The sequence below is a fragment of the Styela clava genome, chromosome 12 (genome assembly GCF_964204865.1).
Source record: "Styela clava chromosome 12, kaStyClav1.hap1.2, whole genome shotgun sequence".
Lineage (NCBI taxonomy): Eukaryota > Metazoa > Chordata > Ascidiacea > Stolidobranchia > Styelidae > Styela > Styela clava.
The window spans coordinates 11,135,764-11,157,804 of NC_135261.1; the positions used below are offsets into that span (position 1 = coordinate 11,135,764).

Sequence of the window (22,041 nt, forward strand, 5' to 3'; positions counted from 1 at the left end):
CCTGACTTTTACTAGAATTAATCATCAACTAAACCTATATTAAAAAATCTCTATGTTCAGGATAGGCCCCTGCGTATAACTAACTGATAATATTCGACGGCACAAAAAACTAAGCATTGCATTGCTTGTTTTCGATGCTACTTTGCTCTGATCTAATAAAGAAACTCTCTCTTATTGAACTTCCGTGTTTGACTGTTGCTAGTGGAACGTTTTAGTGACCAATCTCGTCCAATTGATGCCTAAAATGCAATAAATGTTTCCCGATTTCAAAGTAGTAAATGCTGATAAGAATTACACATAACGTCTGCAAAACATCTGTGCTGGCAAACGCGCTGTAGTTGTCCAAAGATAACTTGTTATTACCTCCACATAGCACACTACAAATTTAAACTGACCCGTCCGACCTGGTAACATATATACTATATAGTGTATAGTATATAGTATATACTACTAATACAAAGTAAATCTAAATGGTAATTTGCGATACTTTGAGTTCCCGCTACGTATAGGCACATGCGACGCTCGGACCAGATATAGCACAAAATAAAAAATAACATTCAACCCATTATGCCATATGCACAGCTAAACAGACGGTATGGTCTATTTTGTTGGTTTTCACGCATCAAGTCCTACAGAATCCAGACATAATTTATTCTTACTTAGACGGAACCGCCATCGATTGCGAGTGCTATATTTACCAGTAACCGATTCTGTATGCATAAAAATTATGTCCGCGATCTATTCAATGTAAATACGGCGGTATCGCATTCCAACCACAACCTGATCTTAGAAAGCATTACTTTATAAAATGTATAAAAATACTCCCTCGGGAGGTTTTAATAGCGTTGGCTGACAATAATGTCATACGCGCCAAAGTAATTTGATTCGCTTATCTCTCGCTCGGGCATGAACTGAAATCTCTTTTCCTTATCTACAGTCAAGGCTAACTTACACCAAACTGAATGTACACTCAAACCGAATGTTCAACAAATAAGACATTGGCCATCGCGATGCACTGGTGGTACCATGCCCTCGAAATTGTATTTGTTGGTTTGTAATGTATCATCCAATTGGATATTGAAATAGATTAGAATTTTTGAATTCATATGATTTATGTTGAAGATAAAGAGCCCATTAATAAATATATCGTGGTTCCATTACATTTGAACCCACGTACATTTGAACCCATGACAATTGCACCTGTATGCTATTGCACCTATGAAATTCTTTTTGTTTCACGGATAGTTAAACCCATACTAACCCTAACCCATGGGTTTTAGCACCCGCATATAGATTGAACCCGTGGATATACGCATGGGTTCAAATGTACATGGGTTCAAATGTACGGTCACCATATATCGTCAATAACGGCTTATACTTCGAACTGTCACGAAGATTTTCGCTAACAATGTTCTTTCAAATATTGTTAACACCACCAGGGATCTAGATGTTCAACTAGATTCATAAACCATAATATCCTATTATTGTAGATCGGAATATGGGTACCGGTAAAAAATAGGGATGACTGGATATCTTATTTGACAAAGTTGACAATAAATTGGTGTCTGGGAAGACATATCCTATCAAACTAACCTGGGAGTCCTGCAAAAGCTAAGTTAAAAGTACTTTTAAAAAACCTTGCCAAGTATCCGATGCATAAGCACGAGCAGGTGTTTCAAAACGTGCACAAACAAAAATGAAACAATGATAAGAAAGTCCCCTTTCTTTTGTCAATCACATTGCTAGCAACTATAGTAAGATATCACAATTTCTTTCTATGTTTTTTTACAACTTTCATATTCTTGAGAAAAGCTAAGTTATATCTTGAATCAAATTGAATCGCCGCTGCCTCTTCAACTTATATTTGTCTACAGGCCAATAGTGTAACTCGCCATGACTCTCCACAGTCGTGACGTTTGAACGGGGTTACAAACTGCGCAACCGAAATATGATTATTGAAGGAGGTTGACATTTGAGATACCCAATTGGTTTTCCTGTGCCGCAAAATACCATTATCATGTCCGGACAAATATGAATTCCACGCGAAGAAAATAATCCAAGTATATTTCATGTTTGTTTAAATATGATTTGACATACGACGCTGGTTTTACATAACTTCACGTGGAGTGATAGAACATGTTTTGTATTTATTGCTTGTCACGTTTTGAATTGAATTCTTTGTTATTGACTTTATCAATTAAACACGTCTTGTGTCATTTCAAGACTCGTTTAATTAACGTTTGATTAATTAGAGACAAAGTTTTCAAAAAATTTACATTTTACGACTACAGTATTTCTACAGGCACTTTCTTTGCTATGAATATTCTAATTTAACTTTATGGTAATCTTAAATAATAATAATATATTTACTGCGAGTCGAAGAAATTTTGAGGTTACTAGAAATGCTGATTCACCAGTATAGGTCTGTTAATGTTTTATTTTGAGTAAACCTTCATTTAATTACCAAGAAAACAATGCTCAAATATATAGACACAAAATTCAAAATGGAGTTGTATCAAATCTTTTCCAATTTGGGTAATCTTCCTTAACAAAAAATCCTCGACAAGGTCGCTGAAATACGATCTCAAAAGCGCCGCACGGTGCGCAATTTTCTAATATTGATGACGTCATCAGGCAAAATTTTAGTGAAAAACGAATAGGGCCAATAAACATTTTCAAAACATATAGCAGTGATATTTTGTTAGCCTGACGAAAACAATAATATTTAACCACTGAATATTTCAACGCAAATGGTTCAGTAGGAGAGTAGAGGAGTAGAGAAAAGCCATTTTAACGACAACAAGCAGAAGTAAAAGAAGAATACCAAGAAATTTACTATGTTAGTAACAAAAACAAAAATTTATAAAAACGATTTATAAGTACACTTAATGTCCAATTACGTCAAAATCATAATTTTGAAACGGCAGATTCCCTCAAGAGTAAATAATGATCAAAATTCGTCGATGTGAGCCAAGAAACCTTTTATTACGCAGAATGTTTCTAAGTACTAGTTCCTCAGTGATTACTATGTCAGAGGTTGTAACAATCTTTCATAGACCAAAATTTGAGGCCATTGCGACAACTTAACGCTCTAAAATTTGACAATGCTTTTAAATTGGCTATTGTCCCAATATATACCACCAAGCAACAATGGAAAATGGTATAATAATGGAGATGAAACTAATTTGAATAAAGCAATATCTGTCACAGTCACTTTACTTAATCGAAGTAAACGACAAATACAAATGACTTTCATAAATTATGCAAAACTATTGAATAATATTTGCATTAAATTTACTACATTACGTATGAATTTTAGCAAGATCACGTTTAGTCGAGTTTGATCATGCTAATACAAACGCAGAAATGTGAAATGTATAATTTAAATATAATAAAGTCAAATATTTGGTGACTCAAGTTATATATTAAATCAATAAGACATGGCTTTAGCTGACTCGAATACTAATTAAAATTTATAACGCTGTATCCCCAAAAAATATGTTGGGGAATGCTACTCAAAGCAGGATTACAATCATCTACAATTAAAGTAAATTTTGTATACCATCGCGCTCCAGAAGTATGTGTACCAATATGGAGGTAACAAATTTGGTTTGCCCGCTTTACATGAAGTTGTGTGAAAGGACCCGGAACCTATGGGCAGGGGGTATATTCACTTGACTAACACAGACGGTCCCCGAACTCGTAATAGAACTAAAATAAGGAAAATTGGAATAAAATTAGGCCCTAACCCTAACCTGGTACATACTACGGGAGTACCACATGTTTTAATTTGGAAACAAAGGGCTTCAGACAAAATTTCATTGATGCAAAGACAGCTATTCATTGGAAAAATTGGAATCTTTCCTTGAGTAATAACTTCAATTTACTACATCCTGGTTGAACGGGGAACTTTGATATGCTTCGAGACGACCTCATATTGCGAGACATATACTACATGAGTTAGCTACTGAGCCATCACGTGATATTATTTAAAAAATAAACTGATGAAAACGAAACGCTTACCAGAGAGGACCTGAAATTCAAACCAGGATGTTAAAATCAAAATTTAACTTTGCCAAGTGCGAGTCAAAAATGATTCGCACGAGGGGCCATGCTTGTAACTATATTAGATATTCATCGGGAATTTTTTTAATAAAATGAGTCTTTCAAAGCAGACTCAGATACGAACAATAAGTTGTTGTTTTAGCAGCGCGCATCGAGAGCCCTTCGTGATCAACATTCGAGCGTGTTTGAACAAGTGAGAATAATACCATAAGTCTTTTGGCTTTCATGTCGGACCTAGCTGCCATTTGCTAACATAACAACACATTCGTCCTAGTAATATAGGACGAGATAGCGATAGGAGACCGCCGACTTTAATTAATTAGATATAATTTGCTGATTATACGACATAATTCATCCAAAATCAATAGCTTCTGGCCCGAGATATGATGAACGCACATTCGGAGCAGTTTCAACTTCGCTTTCGTGAGATATCGCTTAACATAAGACAGTGTCTAACAGACAGACAAACAAACAGACAAATACCTATCAACATACTTACCAATCAAGATCGATAAGTAATTACCGATCAAGATCGATAAGTAAAAACTTCAAAGAGAACGAAGGCACATGCAAAATCTTACACAACTTCTTGGGTATTTTATATATTGATCTTAGTCAGTTATCTTCGTCAACATAGTTATAGCAGGGAGTAATTTAATTTAAACCAGCCTGCATACGTGCTGACGATGTTATTTGCATGTATTATAATGTTGTCTTTAGAGAAATTTTTTGTCTGGAAATATTGACTTTAACTGAGGTATATGAATAATAGAAGAAACAAGGCAATTTATACAAATAATTGACATATAACTGACATGCAACTCAGCTGCTATAGTAGTATCCAAATATATATGTGTAGCGTTAACAACCAAGTTTTAAAATTATTTTCCTGACGTGTGTGTTACTTGAATAGATAGCAGGCTTGTCCATGGGACATATTTTTCTGTCCCATTCCCATCCCATAGCAATTATACCTGTCCCATCCCATCCCATGGGATACCCATCGGAATCAGATTCAATAAAAATTGTTAGATTCAGGTTCAACGTCTACTAAATAGGACTACATGTATGAATAGACATGCAAAACAACAAAATTTACGGACTTTGTTAACTTTATATTCACAACTATTATACAGCCCCTTCACGAAGTATATTGTTAATGCTGAATGTATTTTGTCTTTTATAGCTAAGGAGAGAGATATGCTCAGATATATGGACACGAAGTCCATAACGAAATGTTTTACCATCATTTCCCCGAAACTCATACGATTTTCGTGTCCCATGGGAAATACAAATGCGTGCTGTCCCATCCCATCCCTTGGGACGTTTCCCATGGACAAGCCTGATAATAAGTCTTTGATGTTATTCTCTCTTTCGGTCAGTCAGGACGTATTTTCATACAAAATGCACTGGCTGTTATGAAACCACTCCCATCTTTTATTTACAGATGTAATAAATAGTAATTTCGTGTAAATAGAACAATTCAACACCGTAAAATACCGAATTATATATATTTATATATATAAATTATTTCAACACTGCAACGGAACTTTATGCTTGCTTTAATTCAATCACAATCGATGCGATTTCGGATTCATGAAATTAAACGCCACAAATTCTACCCCAAATCTAATAATCAATCTTGATCTTTTGATTATAGGGCGATAATCGTTCAAGTTTGAGCCTTGAAATAACAAATGAAAATAACATAACAAAAGCTTGGATGTAACTTTCTTACATGAATATGAAAGGCTGCTTCAAGCTTTACTTACTTCGACTACAAGCGAACTCGGGGATTGATTTCGCAAGTTTCACCAGGTTTACGTAAATATTTCCCTTAAATAACTATATTACTGGAAGCAAAACCAAACTCAGACCAATATGCAATGCAAAATTAATGCCCGAGTTTGCCAAAGCAATTTCGGATTGTCTTTAAAGCAAAAAAATCGACCTGGATAAACAATAAAACGCGTTCGAAGACTCATTTATGTGAAAGTGCAGCTTTATTTTGGGCACTGAACTGCATATTCTTGCGACTGTCTAATTATAGTTCACACTTGACAGCAACTATGTTCTGACTGGAATCTTTAAATGCTTTCTATGTTTAAACTGTTTTAAAATATATCGACCCAACGTCAACTCAATTCATGTTTTTTTGCAACAATAAAATGCTGTCTCTTACGAACTGATTAAAAATTTATGCGCAACCCACAAAATCTCAATATTTGTTGTATATTTTAGGTCAGACTATCAGGCTTCGAGAAATATCCCATCAATCATTCACAAAATTAATTTTGAAAAAGAGACCCGTCAAGTACGATCTATTTTGTTTTCTCATATAGCTCAAGATTTATTTGGAAAATTAGGAGGGAAACCATATTCTCACATCGGCAAATATGTGTTTTCAAAACTGAGGTGGGATTGATACGCCAATTTGCGTATTCTCGATTTCAATTTCTTTGCAACATTTGGCCGGCATTACGGGCATTCGTGCACAACACTCAAACATTTAAAACAACATAAGACTGTAATTTCGTAATAAAGTAACTGTACCACAAGCTGTTTATATCCGAGGAAACTTAACTGACGTTGCGGGTATACTTTCGAGCGTCGGTCGGCTCCGAGCTATCTCTCTCCTTCATTCAAGCGTAGATAACAAGTAATATTAATATCACACAGATGCTCTCTTGACATATTCTTCCCCGCCACATGCACCACCACCAATACCGCACCTCACGCATCCGAGGACGTTGACTTGTGAGACTATACAGGTATAGTAATTGCTGTTACTAATTTGGCGCCAGAGAATCATGTGGTATGACATAACATCCTACTAGCTGCAGCAGTGCGAACATCTTAACCTGACAATTGGTTGTGGATACTCGATGACAACTTTTCTAACACTACACAGGTGCTATTCGAGTAAAATTCCCTAATCACACGGAACTAGCTCATCTGTCCGAACCACTGTTCTATCAGTATCCTATATGAAGGCATCTCGCCGACATTTGGGATTTATGCTCGTATATACGGACACAACCCTGCCTTCTGGCTTATTCGACCAAAACCATTATCCACGGCAAGGACAGTTATAACTGAACTAAAGAATTATATGCAATATAATAGTGATTAAGTTGACATCGTTTCCCATGTAACTTAGTTTTATACAGCGTACAGGTTAATGAAACAGTGGTAGCGATGATAATTTAGTTGTTTACTCAATTCCCTTGCCAAATTTTTCAGTTAAAGATCTAATATATACTTGACCTTTCCACTAAATAAAATAAATCAGGGTGATCCAAGGTTGTCGCTTCGGGGGCCAGAAAATTATCTTTGCATTGTTCGCGGGCCACAATAGTGCCAAAAATAGATAAACAGGGCAATAGAAAATGAACACTTTGATTATTATTTGGTAGGTATCAAGATAAAACGTGCAAAAAACACCAGAAAATTCTTTCCATTCAAACTCATGTTTACAAAATACCCTGATATGGGATATAGAAGCTTTTTTCGTAATATCGTTTAGGCTGGTTGCAAAAAAACACAAAAAGAAATTATATTGTTAGGCCATAATATTTATTTATCATATTTAGTTATTATATTGTCAGCATATATTCCAAACCAATAAAGATAGAAAACCAGTGAACAAGTTGGACCAGCCAAGTACATTATTCAACTTTGTTAGTTGCCTCAGCTAGCCATAACACTAGTCAACAAAATGTCAAATAGTTTTTCTGGTTATTTTTTATGACGAAACAACACCAAATGCGATTTTTTTTATTACCTTCCGCCAAATGCGATGCGAGCCACAGATACTGATGGCGTGGGCCACATGCGGGCCTGGGTTTGGGCCACCCTGCAATAAAAGGTTTGCAATTTCTGTGCATGCTGTAATGCTAAAGTTATGCATCAATTCAGTCTAGAAAAATGGTAAATTAATAGTTCGTTCTTACTGCATCTTCTTTTTTTTATAGAAAACAGACCTATAACATACATTGCTCCGAGATGAAAAGACATGTTAGCAGATTCTATGCAATCTTACCCTTTTGCTTGACGTAGTCAGTTAGTTTCTTTTCCTATGAAATCGTTCCTACTTGTTGACAAAAAAAGTAATCTTACCCTTTTGCTTGACGTAGTTAGTTAGTCCCCTTCCTCATGAAATCGTTCCTACTTCTTGACTAAAAAGGTGCTTTTCTCAACTTGAAATTCTTCGATACAAGGTTGTTGTGTTAAAATGAGCTGTACACCACTACGTAATTTGAAGAACTCTGGAATGAGAAAAATACGGAATTGGAAGGTAAGAAATAATAATATGAAATAAGTGAACAAACACCATATTTTTCACACCATCGAAGTAAATTTCACGTCTAGTAACGTAAAATAAAGAAAACAATTACCTTTCGCCGTTTGGCGTGAGGTTCGTCGAATATGTAGTTTTATAGGCAACTCGCTGAACTCGGTTAAAATCCGCCGTGTCATCCAGCAAAGCTATCTCATTTATACACGTTTTAAAGATTTACGAATCGACGAGCCTGTGTATTGTTTTACACTCTGTTGCTGAAATAAAAAGACGGTTCATATGTGTGTTCGATGTTATTTTGTCTTTCAGATTCTATGAAGTTTAACTCAGTTTGTCATAGTTCTTGCCGATTATGGTGATTCATGTGAATATTTTTATTCCGTCAAGCGAGACTACTTCCTTACGCCTTAACAAGTTACCTGTATAGATGTGTATGTGTCAAGTTCTATCAGCCTCATTTGCCAAAGTTCATAAAATATAAAAACAGCAATGCGAAAACCCATATATATTGCATGGGAAGGACGAATGACGAACAAAAAAGAAAGAGAGTTCCACGTAGGTGGTTTAGTTCCATACTGCCGCCAAATAGAATAACTTTGGCTGCTTCCTAACCTTGGGTAAAATTTTCAAGTAAGTATTTCTTCTAAATTGCGGCATATTTTATTCATTTCTATTGCTATTGAAAGAACAAATATGGTAAGTACCTAAATGAATGTCTCGCTGAGTAATTGTGACGTCGTAGGATAATTTAATTACATGTACTCTCCTCTGATTCCACGATTATCCAGATATTTAGGCATATGAAACAGACAAAAAATATTTGTTAATTAAGGTATTCATCTGACGTAGTTAATTGACATTCGTGTCCATATATTTGAGCTTCATTCTTATCCTTTTCTCGACCATTTTTCATCGATACAGTGAAAAGTTGATCCCAAAAATATTTTACCACGTTGAGGTTTAGCGATTATACATCGGTTTATGAATGGAAGAGGTTTGTAGAAAATCTTTAATCGCATCATGGTACCATAACATATAAGTTTAATCGTTTACTGCGGATTATATTGAGCGTTCAGCCCGATTAAAAAATTTGGTTTTGCGATTTAATTACAGAGATTAGAGGAGTCACGCTGCAGTTTCGCATTTTATTGAAAAGCAACTGTGCCTTGTTTAGACCTACACTTTCAAACGCATAGGCAACATATTTAGAAGCTTTTTGCGTTTATGATCTTGTATAAGTTTTGTATAATCCATTTCAATACATGCTCAAATGGGACTAAAAGCTAAATTTATCAACAATTTAGAGTAGCCACCCAATCAAGGAAAGCCACAGTGTCGTACATTTTATTTTATATGAGAATGTGTTTTAGGGTGAAAGAATATTTTAACAGTTATTGAAAGCTTTCATTGACAAAACCGAACAGCAACACACAAAGTAGAAATAATAAGTTGCAATTATATGCTATTGTATCTCAGCACAACATGCTGGATTTTTATGTACTCTGCAACACAATGAAACAAAGGGCTTATAGGTACAGATGAATATTAAATGATCAATTTCATTATAATTTTGTATAAAAATTTCCAATGATAATTAAATATATATGTTTCCTCTTTCGCTGCAAATTTTCTGTAATAAATTTCGTTAGTTGGTATATAGTTATTACCTGTTGTCTGGGTATTTATTTCAATTTTAACCAGGTTGTTAAAACAAAGCGATATTATAAAGTATATGTCAAAAGTTGTTGTTCCCAAATGGATTGACGCAAATGTTGCGGCATATTATAATAAGCTTAGCGTAGAAGTTCGCTTAACATTTTGCTCGGTTGGTTGGATTATATACAGACTACAATTTCGATGATGGAAGACTTGACAATGGCTTTACTGTTGTCTAGTTAGTGAGATAAAAAGAGATAGTGCCTGATGATGGATGATGAGTGTTTAATCAGCGAGTTGTATATTTGAATCATCAAGGAAATTTGTTATGGCCGCGAAATATCAGTGGTCGTTACCAACAGTGTATGTATGATTTATGCATGTGAACGCATAATAACAGGATTTAAAATTCAGAAATGCATTTCTGTCGTGAGTCTCGTGACGCAAACATTTCTGTAAAATGTCTCTCCGCATGATTGAATAAGATGAAGCGGTGAAAACTGGGGTCGGGCCACTCAGAATTCATTGGTTTTAATAGTCAGGTTGGGTAGTATGCTACATGATCCCAATATAAATAAACATTTATTAGGTTTAATTCTGTGGATTGCTTTTGCTTTATAGTCTTAGCATTACCATAGCAACAATATGAAGAATAATAGCAGCGGATAATATTGTGATTCACAGTTGCATTTTGCAAAAACCCATTGTTGTTTATGCATGTTTTGGTAACAACATCGTGCCCTGAGGCTTTCACTAGGAACACTTCTCGATCGAAGAAAGATTGCGATCGTGGTGAGGCGACCTACGTTAAGTATAGGCGGTTTGAATTCTTGTGGATACATCAATTATCTCGTTATACATGTGTGTTAGGAAATTAAAACAACACTATCTAAGCATATGCTAATTTATTCAAGTTGAAAATTTGAGAATACATTGATAAACTTAACTAGGAATTGTATCAAATTCATATAATTTTAGATGTATTTGAATTCGGGTTTATTTTCAACGCAGAATTAGATATAGGGTCGATTTTTTAGTCTATATATTTCTAGAGAGACGATGAGATGAATAAGTTGATTTTCCAGATATGAATAAGGAGCTCACAAGTCCTAAACGAATTCTTATACGATTACCCATATTATTAATTACTGGTGATTGGGCGCTTGCTCAGAAGAGCCCATTTAATCATTTCCTACATCTTTTTATTGTTAAATGAAAGATATCACATGTTTATATTGCTGACTTAATCGTATTCAACTTCAGATCGGACATTTTATTGTAGCTCTGAATAGAAATATTACATTTGAAAAACGGAAATGCTGCTATTTTCCAGAATGAAATGATTCTATTTAATTATACCAAATCGAGCATATATATTGTGCAACAAATTTTACACGTCAACATAACGTATGACAGAAATATCGGTAAAATACAACGAATATGAAATAGTTTATACTAAATTTTACAAAGGTATTTATTTATTCAGCTTGATAAAAAACGATGTTTTTATCACATTCTTTCAAAAGTATAAACTTTTACCACACCCTCGAATCTATTAAATCTATTTATATTATTAACTGTTTCTTTCATGTTTTACTATTTTATAGATATAGCTAAATACAAAAATGGGAAACGGTAAAACATCAGTGGTGGCTGCCACGGTTGTTGCCCTTGTACTCACGACTATTCTGGCGTACTTCATGTCAATGGAGAACGAAAGCGGGGGTAGGCAGAACGATTATTATGTAATACTGCATTCAAATTAATTAGTTATAGTTACCAATACGCTATGCATTATTTATCAGGATATCAAGCAAACCGAAGAGTATGTTCTTATATGGAGATCTTATTTGGTGAACTTTTAATCACATCCCGAATTCAATCCAAACGATCACTCGCCGCTACTTTTATCCCTTTATCATTGTACCAGAATTCTGATACATATTTTGATATTGGTTCTTACTTCACTTATCAAATTAGTTGTCATTTACATTCAAAAAGCAAGTTTGATACACTGACTAATTATTCAAACGCAAATGTATGTCACTCGTGAAATAATAATTTTCTTTAATTATATTTCAGCGCTGTGTAAAACAAAGGCATGTATAAATGCAGGTAAGTTTGTTTTTGTTTTCGGATAACACTATAGCAATTATATAGCAAACCAAAAAAGGGGAGGGAGATTACTGTTACTCATGGAATATGATTGTTTCAATTTTGATCCGAGTTCGTTCATATAAATGAGTATCAGGCACCAAATGAACAAATTTGTATTGCATACCTGAATATGAAATACCAGTGGATTAACGAATACTATATGCCAGCATGACATTACCATTCTAGCATATATATGCTTGTACTTTTTGAAATAAATAAACTAATTTTCTACAACTTCTATCATGTTGTTTGTATTGCTGATGCGATGTGCAACGCAATCCCTATTATATATATATCCTCATTCTGTCAAAACTTAGAAAGCTTGAATATATATTTTAGCTACAAGAGTTTTGAATTCGTTGGACACGATGTACGATCCATGCAACAAATTTTATCAGTATTCATGCGCTGGATGGTTGAAAAATAATCCTATTCCGGAGGACAAGCCAACAATTAATCAGTTCAGTTTTACAGCGGAAAGAACTCAAAAGCACCTTCGAGGTGAGTTGTTTGTTTCAACGATAGAAAGAGGATACAGCGTACAACATCCCAGTGAACCCGCCTTATTGAGTAGGATAATAATGTAGTCTATTGAATTCACAAAACTTTTTTGCAGAACTTTTAAGTACTGATTCATCCAACGATAGAGATGCAATTAAGAAGGCAAAAACATTTTACAAAGCGTGTGTAGATCAAGGTAATATTGAATGAATGAATAAGAATGTGGTCATCAATGAAATAAATTTTATTCTTGAACTCAAATATTTTTGTAAAACAGATATTGTTGAGAAGTTAGGTGCTCAACCAGCTTTGAATTTGATTAAAAATTACGGAGGTTTGCCTTTGTTTGGAGATGAATTCGATGTAGAATCTTTCAGCTTGGAAATGCTGCTAGCTAGAGCAAAAAACAGACTATATGACTCTTTCTTTGCTATTTCATCACCGTTAATTAACATGGACGTAAAAACAGACGATCGAAATTCAAGTTCATATGTTATCACGGTACGTTGGGGCTATTGCTAGCAAATTGATTATTGTCTGTTCTACAAGTCGCAAATTAGCAAAGAAAAATCTTGTACAATGTGATGTTCGTAGGGTAAAAAATAAATGGCTTACTGCGAGTTTCCCCAACAATGAATTGGGTTAACGTTGCAAAGCAAAATTTTGAGTCGCTTCGAGCTGCCATTGAAATTCGAAGTAATATAATGTAATAGTACGCACAAAATTCTTTCATATGCAATATTCACGGAATCTATGGGTTATCTGTCATTGGTACTCTGACAATTGCAGTGAAATATTAAGACATACATAAAGAATAAATTATAATAGTTGATATTCAAACTCAGGTTTACAGCATAAATGTGAAGAATTCAATTCGGTATAAATTTTAGCGTTTACCCGTTATCTATATTTTTTTCATTTGTACCTCTCAGTTGATATTTTGTTCTTTATTAGCTTGATCAACCTCTTCTGGGAATAACAAATTCAGATTCTTACGTCAACTCAGAATCCAATGCTACTTTACTAGGATATAAAACCTATATGCGGGACTATCTAGCAGAATTATGGAAGAGTGGAAATATGGTAAAACTATCACTAACGCTGCTTATTATTTTATATTTTTAATATGTCTTCATAATCTGGTTTGTACAATGATTACAATAATAGTTTACTTATAACATCGTTTGCATTGTAAGAAATATAACTTTTTTATGTTTATTCAGGTAAATGAATTCGGTAAATATAATGAAACTGAACTAGGAAAAGGAGTAGACGTCGTAAGTTGACAATAAAATACTTGATAATTATTTATGATTTAATAATGCCATTTGAAAAAAAGCACATGTTTGAATTTACAAATTTTTTCCTACAATAAATAGTATTTACCATCTTGTAATTTATGTTTTGTCTCTCAAATTCAATATCTACACCATCGCGGCTCGAGGAATGAATGTGTGATGTTTAACTTGACACGATAATACTGTAGTGTTTCCATACTCGCATTGATATTTCAGTATGATTGCTGACACGTGTTGCGAAGACTTAATAGAAAATGAAATAATTTCCATAATCTTTAGTACTAAAGTCTTGAATGATCAAGACATATTTTTAAATAACACCGATTAGAAAATTCACAATATATCTATATATGTAGATTTTTACAACTATTTAGATTATTCAACTTGAAACAGACTTGGCAAAGATAGTTGAACCCATGAGCGCTCGTATCGATATCCTGAACATCTACAATAAGATGAAATTCGAAGGTAAATACATCTTTGAACATGTGTACTTTATTATTAATCTTTAACTTTAAATTTTATTTTTTGTACTTTTTACATAAAAGATTGGTATAAAATCCTGTCTACTGACTTTACAATCAATCGATGAATAATCGTTTGTTGTAATTTAATATGGTCATGGATAAAATTTATTTTGGGGCAAAATTGCACAATACTTTTTAGAAAATTATACAATTTATGACGTACGTCAATTTAAAATGTTGATATTTAGAAAAACATGCTATATTAATCAAATCTTATTAACTCAAACTTATAACATTTTTTTTAGCATCTCAATAAAACTTACTTTTAGTGGTTCCTCCTATTAAATCTTATCAAGTTTAAGTTATTTCAAAATAAGGTTTTGAAGGATTCATATTCCTTTCTTTTTTCTTTGCTTCTTTCATTCTATCTCACTGTAACAGGTGAGCAATAGAGGCATTAAATATGAATAATTTTCTGTATTTGACTATTTTAGAAATGCCGATTAAAATATCGGCAGACTTTGATTGGTTGAAATTTACAAACCAAATTATGAAACGAGTTGACATCAAAGCCAACCCTAAAACTGAAGTTGTTGTTTATGGAATTCCCTATTTAAGCAAACTTATGTCGGTTTTAAAGAAGTACAACAAAAGGTAAAGATTTGAATTACTGTCTTATGGATCAGGTCTCGTGTATTGATAATTAAGTAAAGAAGGTAAGTCATAATATATCACAGTTTGTAACGTGTTTAACTGTCTTGTTGATATTTAGCGTTCTCTAAAATATAAAACTGCAATCCGAAAAGTCGGAACCAAATATCGTTATATTTTAATGGTTTTGAACATTATAGTTTAAATATTATACACAAGAATAAACACAAAACGATAACGTCTCAATACTGCTTGCGGGCTTTGGTGAGAATTTTATTTATATTGAAACGTGTAGGTGTTATGGTATCAAGTTCTAAATTGTAAACAACAGGTAAACATTGATGGAAGGTAAAAGTTATATTTTCTAAACCAGGGTTCTTCAGAATTATGTAATAATATACAATCTCATAAAACACAATCATCTTCTATCGAAGAAGTTCAGGGATACCAAAGCACCTTTCAAGTAAGTTTATGAAAAAGAGAAATATTATTTAAAAAAGGATATTTATTTTTCATTAGGACATTTAGAAAAGTTTAATTGATTCTATTGATTCAATTTTCATTTTCTAAAAATAATCATTCAGTAATTGTACGAATCTTTCTAATTAGCTAATTATGAGGAAAAAATAACTTTTATAACAAAGAATTATTTGGTATTTTGATGACAGTTTTATGGCTCAAAGTTTTTTTAGTTTTCAAATATTTTCGTTTGATTTCTTTTTTAGCAAAGCTAATTTAGGGACAGCAGAAGAGAAGCCAAAATGGCAAGATTGCATATCATCTGCAAACATGTTATTACCATTGCCGGTTGGAGCAATCTACGTCAAAGCTTTGTTCTCTGAGGAAAACAAAGATACCGTAAGAATAAACGTTTAATTGTTTTTCAGCTTGACGATATCAACACAATAAAATTTAAGATAATTTGAAGCATGAAGAGATTGCGTTTTCATTCAAAATTTAATTAATATTCAATTGAAGAAAATTGATCCATTGATTCAAATTTCGTCCACTATAACATTGTTTGCACTCGTGTAAAATCAATTTAAATTGAATTAAGATGCTACCAATTAGACCTTGTTTATAAGTTCTCACATGATAAAGTTACTTTAGGTAGTTGAAATGACAGAAGATGTTATTGATGCGTTTAAAGACGATTTATACAAAATTACATGGATGGATGAAAGTACCAAAAAGTTCGCTTTGGTAAGTTTAGATTTCAATTTGAAGATATATTTCTAGTGATACTTTACTGCTATGTAAAGCATTTGAAATTAGAAACTTGCATTATATGGATCTGACAAGATCGTGTTCTTTAACATATTGAGATCTGAATGAATTGAGCACTAAATCCCATAGCTCAGTAAATGTTGTTCTATGTTCTATTTTAAATTTTGTTATGAACTTCTTCAAGTTAGTCAATGCTTTGAGGACCGCAATAAAATTGTTTTCAGCGATATGTGTGATTTTAATATAAAACATTAAATTTTATCACATGCAGTTAATAATTCATCCCTCATGTCAGCACAAAATTTGCAAACTATGTGTATATTTGTATTCAGTTGTCTTTATTAATTAATAAATGTTTAAAATCTTTGTAAATTCCTAATCGAGAAATCTGATACGTCATTATGAATGCCTCGTGTGCATGAATATACACACGGACCTCATTTAAATTGTAAAACGTCTGTCGCGTTGAATATTTAAAATTGTGAACGTCTGGTTTAATATACCATTTGATTTGGCGTAAAAGTTCTACTCGATTCTATATTTCAAAATTTTTTGATTCTTGGTGTTTATACTCAGTTATATTTAATTTCGTTCATTACCATGTATAGAATAAAGTGGATCAAGTTGCCAAACTGATTGGTTACCCTGAATACATTGTTGACGAAGACAATTCTCGATTAGACGACGAATACAAGGATCTGTTTGTATCAGAGAAAAAATATTTTGAATCAGAGCAAAATTTGTATAATTTTGATTTGGATCAATCTTTGGCGAAACTAAATCAACCTGTAGATAGACAAAAGTGGGCGGAAAATAAGATTTTTACAGTATTGTTTATCGACAGTTCGTTTTATTAAACAATTCAAATTATTATACGGTTGTGAACAGTGGTGGTGGGATTCAAATTTTTTGTCAGTCGGTTCCATCACACAAATTTCATATTTTCAGGCGGTTCTGTTACAAAAAGTCATGTAATGCTAACCGGTTCGCTGATCTCATAAAATTTCGTGAGACGGTTCTATAGAACCAGTGCGAACCGGCTAAACCCCACTACTGGTTGTGAACCACTGTCGAATGTAGAAGTATCAAAACATTACAGTGTAGCCTACAGTTACTGTTTATTCGTTTGGTATTCAAAAGGAATAATGCGTTACAGATGTAACTACGTAGAGGTGTACCTATGACGTTCATATTACATGAATATGGCAAATGAGGCAAATCTCGATTTTTACATATCAAACAAAATTATGTATGAACTAACCAGTACCAATTACTGCTCCACTATTTTTTTTGTATTCGTTAATCATTAATATTTGAAGGCAATAATTTCCGAGTAAATGCATTTCGTTACTGTCATGCAACATAAATCTGTAGATGAACAGTAAATAATCAGAATGTTTTAGATGGGGAATGGGTCCAGGCCAAGTGAATGCTTTTTACAATACAAATTTCAACCGAATGACTTTTCCTGCAGCCATTTTACAAATCCCGTTTTTTGATCCTGGACAGCCATTCGCAATGAATTTCGCAGGTGTTGGTGTTGCAATGGGACATGAGGTAAACTTTGGTATTATTATTGACCATATATGTTTCATAACGGTCACAAAAATATCACAACAGTGTTTTTTTTCATTGAATTTAATGAAACTATATCATTTCATAGCAAACTGTAATGCATATTACATTACTCTATTGACGCTATCACTTTTATTGGTGGAGTTCCATTGTTTTGACAAATATTCTAATATATCGGCATATAATTGGAAGCCATTTGGTTAATTTTCACTACTGTTTTCATTTTTGTTCAATTGCAGTTAACTCATGGATTTGATACAGCTGGTTCAAGATACAACGCATTGGGTAATCTTGAAATTTGGTGGTCAAATTCTTCTAGAAAAAACTTTGAACAAAGGGAATCCTGTTTCAGAAAGCAATACGGAAAATTTTACTATGAACCAGCCGAAATGTTTGTGAGTTCTAAAATAATACATCAGTCGTTTCCAATCTTGCTATGACATTCCTTCTTTTGCCTATTTTGGAACTCATTGGTCCTCTCTCCCTATACATAACACTACTTTATTTTTCCAATCTCCAATGCAGTGATTCCTAACCTTTGTGAGCCTACCGAACCCCAGCGCTATACTGAAAGTGCCCGTCGAACCCCATCGTACTGAACAATTGAAATTAGAAGCCCGATCCTAATTTTATAAAGGGGAAGCTAATTTTGTGCACGGTTATAGAAAATGAACTTTGTGATGTAACTTTAAAATTCAATAATCATGTGGGAATAGCCATTTTTTGTCACAATAGTGTCGGCGGCAGGAAAAGCAGATGTTTTTGTTGTTTTATAAATTATGCGGATGAAAAGGCGAAAATCTGATAAAACAAATGACAATTTAGAAAATCCGAAAGATGATAATATGCGTCATAAACGTTGATAGTTCAAGTCATTTGTTCTCAAACTGCGCTGAAATGCGTTTGTCGATTGTTTTATTTTACAGAAATGAGATAGGATATGACTCGGTGTCACATCGAGGTTGTCTTGAATGGATCATGATAATTTCGGGCAAAGCTCTGCAATGAATTATTCTCTGTCGCATATTCATCACCTACGAACACGCTCTGATTTTGCATCATTCATTTACAATTAATGCCCATCTTCGATTTATTAGTATATATGGTAGAATATGAATGAGGGTGATGCGAATATTCAGCTCGAAACTCATTGATTTGTCATAACAACCTAAGATATTTGGAAGCCATATTATAGATATCTTAGATATGTACACAGACCCAAGCATACGACATCTGTGAAAATTCGAGTTTTCGATAAAATTTACTGGAATCTAAGGGGTAAGACCAACAGATCCACTGAAACTTATATCTGTGCAAAGCTTTACACACAGCAGTGCTAATTTATTAGTTGTTGAACGTGTACGTTTGAATATCTGTGGTGAACTATAGGTATTTATGCCTAATTAGTAGGCGAGACGATAAAAGAGTCTCATAATATGCAACTGTTTCAGAGGACCTTCGTCGAACCCCTGGAACAGTTCCACCGAACTCAGGTTAAGAACTACTGCTCTAATGGATCCTCATCAATATGTTACGCACTCGCGTTTTTGTACAGTTTAAGTAGTGTATTATATGTTTATGAATAAGTATATATTTTAGTAATGATGAAAAACTAAAGAATATGAGTAATACTAATACATCGGCTAATACAAAGCAAACTCATTCCCCGCTCTCCAAAATTCAACCCCGTGGAGGAGTTGAGAAACGTTGTATATGTTAGATGTGACAACAATTTACGATATGGTATCTGGTTGAAGCTATATTTTTAACAATCCATTGGAGTTTTTCTTTGAAGCAAAATCGTTTGGGATTCACGTTTTGAAAACAATTTTTTTTGTTTGTTTACTAAACATTTAAATGTGATAATACTCTGTAAGAACGCACACTCAAAACTTCAAATGGTTAGAAAAGCCATGTATTCGAACACGCGCAAAATTCAAATAAATTGAATAAATTAAATTAATTTTTCTAATCAACGCATTCATTTTGATTCCACAGGTTAATGGTAACCTCACGATTGGCGAGAACATCGCAGATAATGGAGGAATAAGATTAGCATATCAAGTGAGTCGATTTGCTTATGAGCACAGTGGTTACTACTCGGACAATCACTGGATATTTAAGCTTACAGTCATTTTCACTTTTGAATATTCGTGAATCAGAAAACATTTCTCAGTTTTCATCGTGTTTGACTTCGGTTTTGTTTTGGTACAAGAAGGAATTTTTGACCAGTCTATGAAAACACAAGCCTAAAATAATATTTGCCGCTGAGCGATGGGTATCCTAGAACTTGTCCGAAGTAAGCAGTTTTGTTTCCCCAAGTAAACGCCCATAGTAAATACAAAATCGAATTCATATGAACGGGAATCACCAGACAAGCAGTTAGAGCTACCGGAGGAATATCACAGTACTTCAAAAAACTAATAGACTTTACATTTATTCTAGATTTTATTTAATTCTGTGAATTTAAATACTTAGCTTTCAATGAAATTAATAAATACATATACCGCATATTATTGGGATCGTTGGAGTGGCGCATCGGGCTAATCGTGAGGTATATCTTCGTCACCGCATCCCTGATTACACTGTGTGGATCAAATCCAGTGTAGGATAATTATTGGTGAGAGGATTGCTGGACTCCTCGCCGTCGTAGCGTGGTTAACGTAAACGCTGGTCAGCTACGGCTTCCTTCATCATCACATCCATGCATCTTAATTAAATTATAAATGGCGATCCAATCCCATACCCGACAGGGAGTGATATAACCGTACGAGAAGCCGTATAGGCTTCCTTCTCCACGCGATGTACATGTAATTTTTATGCAAAATACTATCGATCATAACATTTTCAGGGTTATCAATTATGGAAGATCAAAAATCCAGGTAGAGAATTTCAGCTGCCAGGACTGGAAGGTTACACACACGAACAGTTGTTTTTTATTGCTAACGCTCAGGTAGAATTGACTTTTGACTTCAGATTTGACTTTCCAAAATGATACTTTGTTTCATTCAGTGGCACTTTGGTTAATTAGAGCATTCATTTATGCAAGTATCGTATGAGTATAAGTATGATTGTTATTGAGGAACTTGTTTCAGCTTACTGCATTCCCCATTGTTAAACTTGTTGATGATACTACAGGGATTTCCTCGTTCCGTGAACTTGGTATGGCCAAATAATTAGTTTGAAGTTATTATATGTGATATTTATATTACAAGTCTTCAAAATTTACTTTTTTTTTTCACTCGATGTAAAAAGTTGCAGAAAAACTAACTAATTTAAATTTATAAAAAAATTAAAAAAACATTTCGCACCCTTGCTGTATATATTTTGTTGTTTAATTAAAACGCGGTAACTAAAGAATTCAAGCTATCGTTTTTTCTTATATTTATCTAGTTGTGGTGCGGGTCAGACAGGCCAGAATTTGCTAAGAGAAGATTAGCTGTTTTCCCTCATAGCCCTGGTATATTCAGGTACAATATATTTTTATTTCTTTATTTACGGTTATTGACATGGTTGAAAATTTAATTATAGGCTCGATTCGCATTCACAATTCCAACCCAACTATTTACTGTAGAATTTGAATTGACTAGAATTTGATTTCGGCACACCACGTCATATCAATTACAATTGTAATGATATATCATGACTTACCACGCCACTCAAAGTGTAATAATTTATGAAAGTTAACAATATATATCAAATAGTTTTGGTTATCTGAATATCCTATTATCACTTGCAGCAGTGGCTGCTTGTTGCCGGTGTAAAACATCTTATACAAACTTATTTTTCATTGTTACGTAATGAGTTTTTCTATGCTTTATATTCTTAGTTCTATATCCGTATTAGAGATGTGTCAACAAGACTGTAATATGATACTAACCCTAGTCAATTGTCGAATTTTATACAGGGCGGAAGGTTCATTGAAAAACTTCGAAAAATTTGGACAAGCATTTGGATGCAGAAAAGGAAAGGATAAAATGTATCCAAAACAAGAAGATACCTGTCGTGTTTGGTGATGAAATATTGTTGGAAAAATTGCTGTTAATAAAAAGTTCAATTTCTAAAAATGTGTTAAATTATGAGCTTAGTTTTGCTTTTTTTTTTTTTAAATGAAACAAAAACTTGTTTTGAACTAAATCAACCC

At 33.6% G+C, this 22,041-nt stretch overlaps 1 protein-coding gene across 2 annotated transcripts; it reads left to right on the plus strand.

The window, feature by feature from the left end:
• Positions 1–8,207: 8,207 nt before the first annotated feature.
• On the plus strand, positions 8,208–22,002 carry LOC120330265 (membrane metallo-endopeptidase-like 1). Of its 2 annotated transcripts, none has more exons than XM_078118924.1 (20): positions 8,208–8,362; positions 11,629–11,746; positions 12,104–12,136; positions 12,518–12,679; positions 12,795–12,875; positions 12,957–13,180; positions 13,634–13,762; positions 13,903–13,956; positions 14,352–14,445; positions 14,939–15,098; positions 15,469–15,558; positions 15,821–15,953; positions 16,206–16,298; positions 16,931–17,124; positions 17,726–17,879; positions 18,137–18,292; positions 19,896–19,961; positions 20,749–20,850; positions 21,291–21,367; positions 21,805–22,002. In XM_078118924.1, exons 2-20 carry the CDS (start codon positions 11,647–11,649, stop codon positions 21,911–21,913), a joined length of 2,211 nt encoding a protein of 736 aa, XP_077975050.1. In that variant the 5' UTR covers positions 8,208–8,362; positions 11,629–11,646; the 3' UTR covers positions 21,914–22,002. The 2 variants fall into 2 exon arrangements, with proteins under 2 accessions (XP_077975050.1, XP_077975051.1); XM_078118925.1 differs by lacking the exon at positions 8,208–8,362 and adding an exon at positions 8,709–8,995.
• Positions 22,003–22,041: the final 39 nt, after the last annotated feature.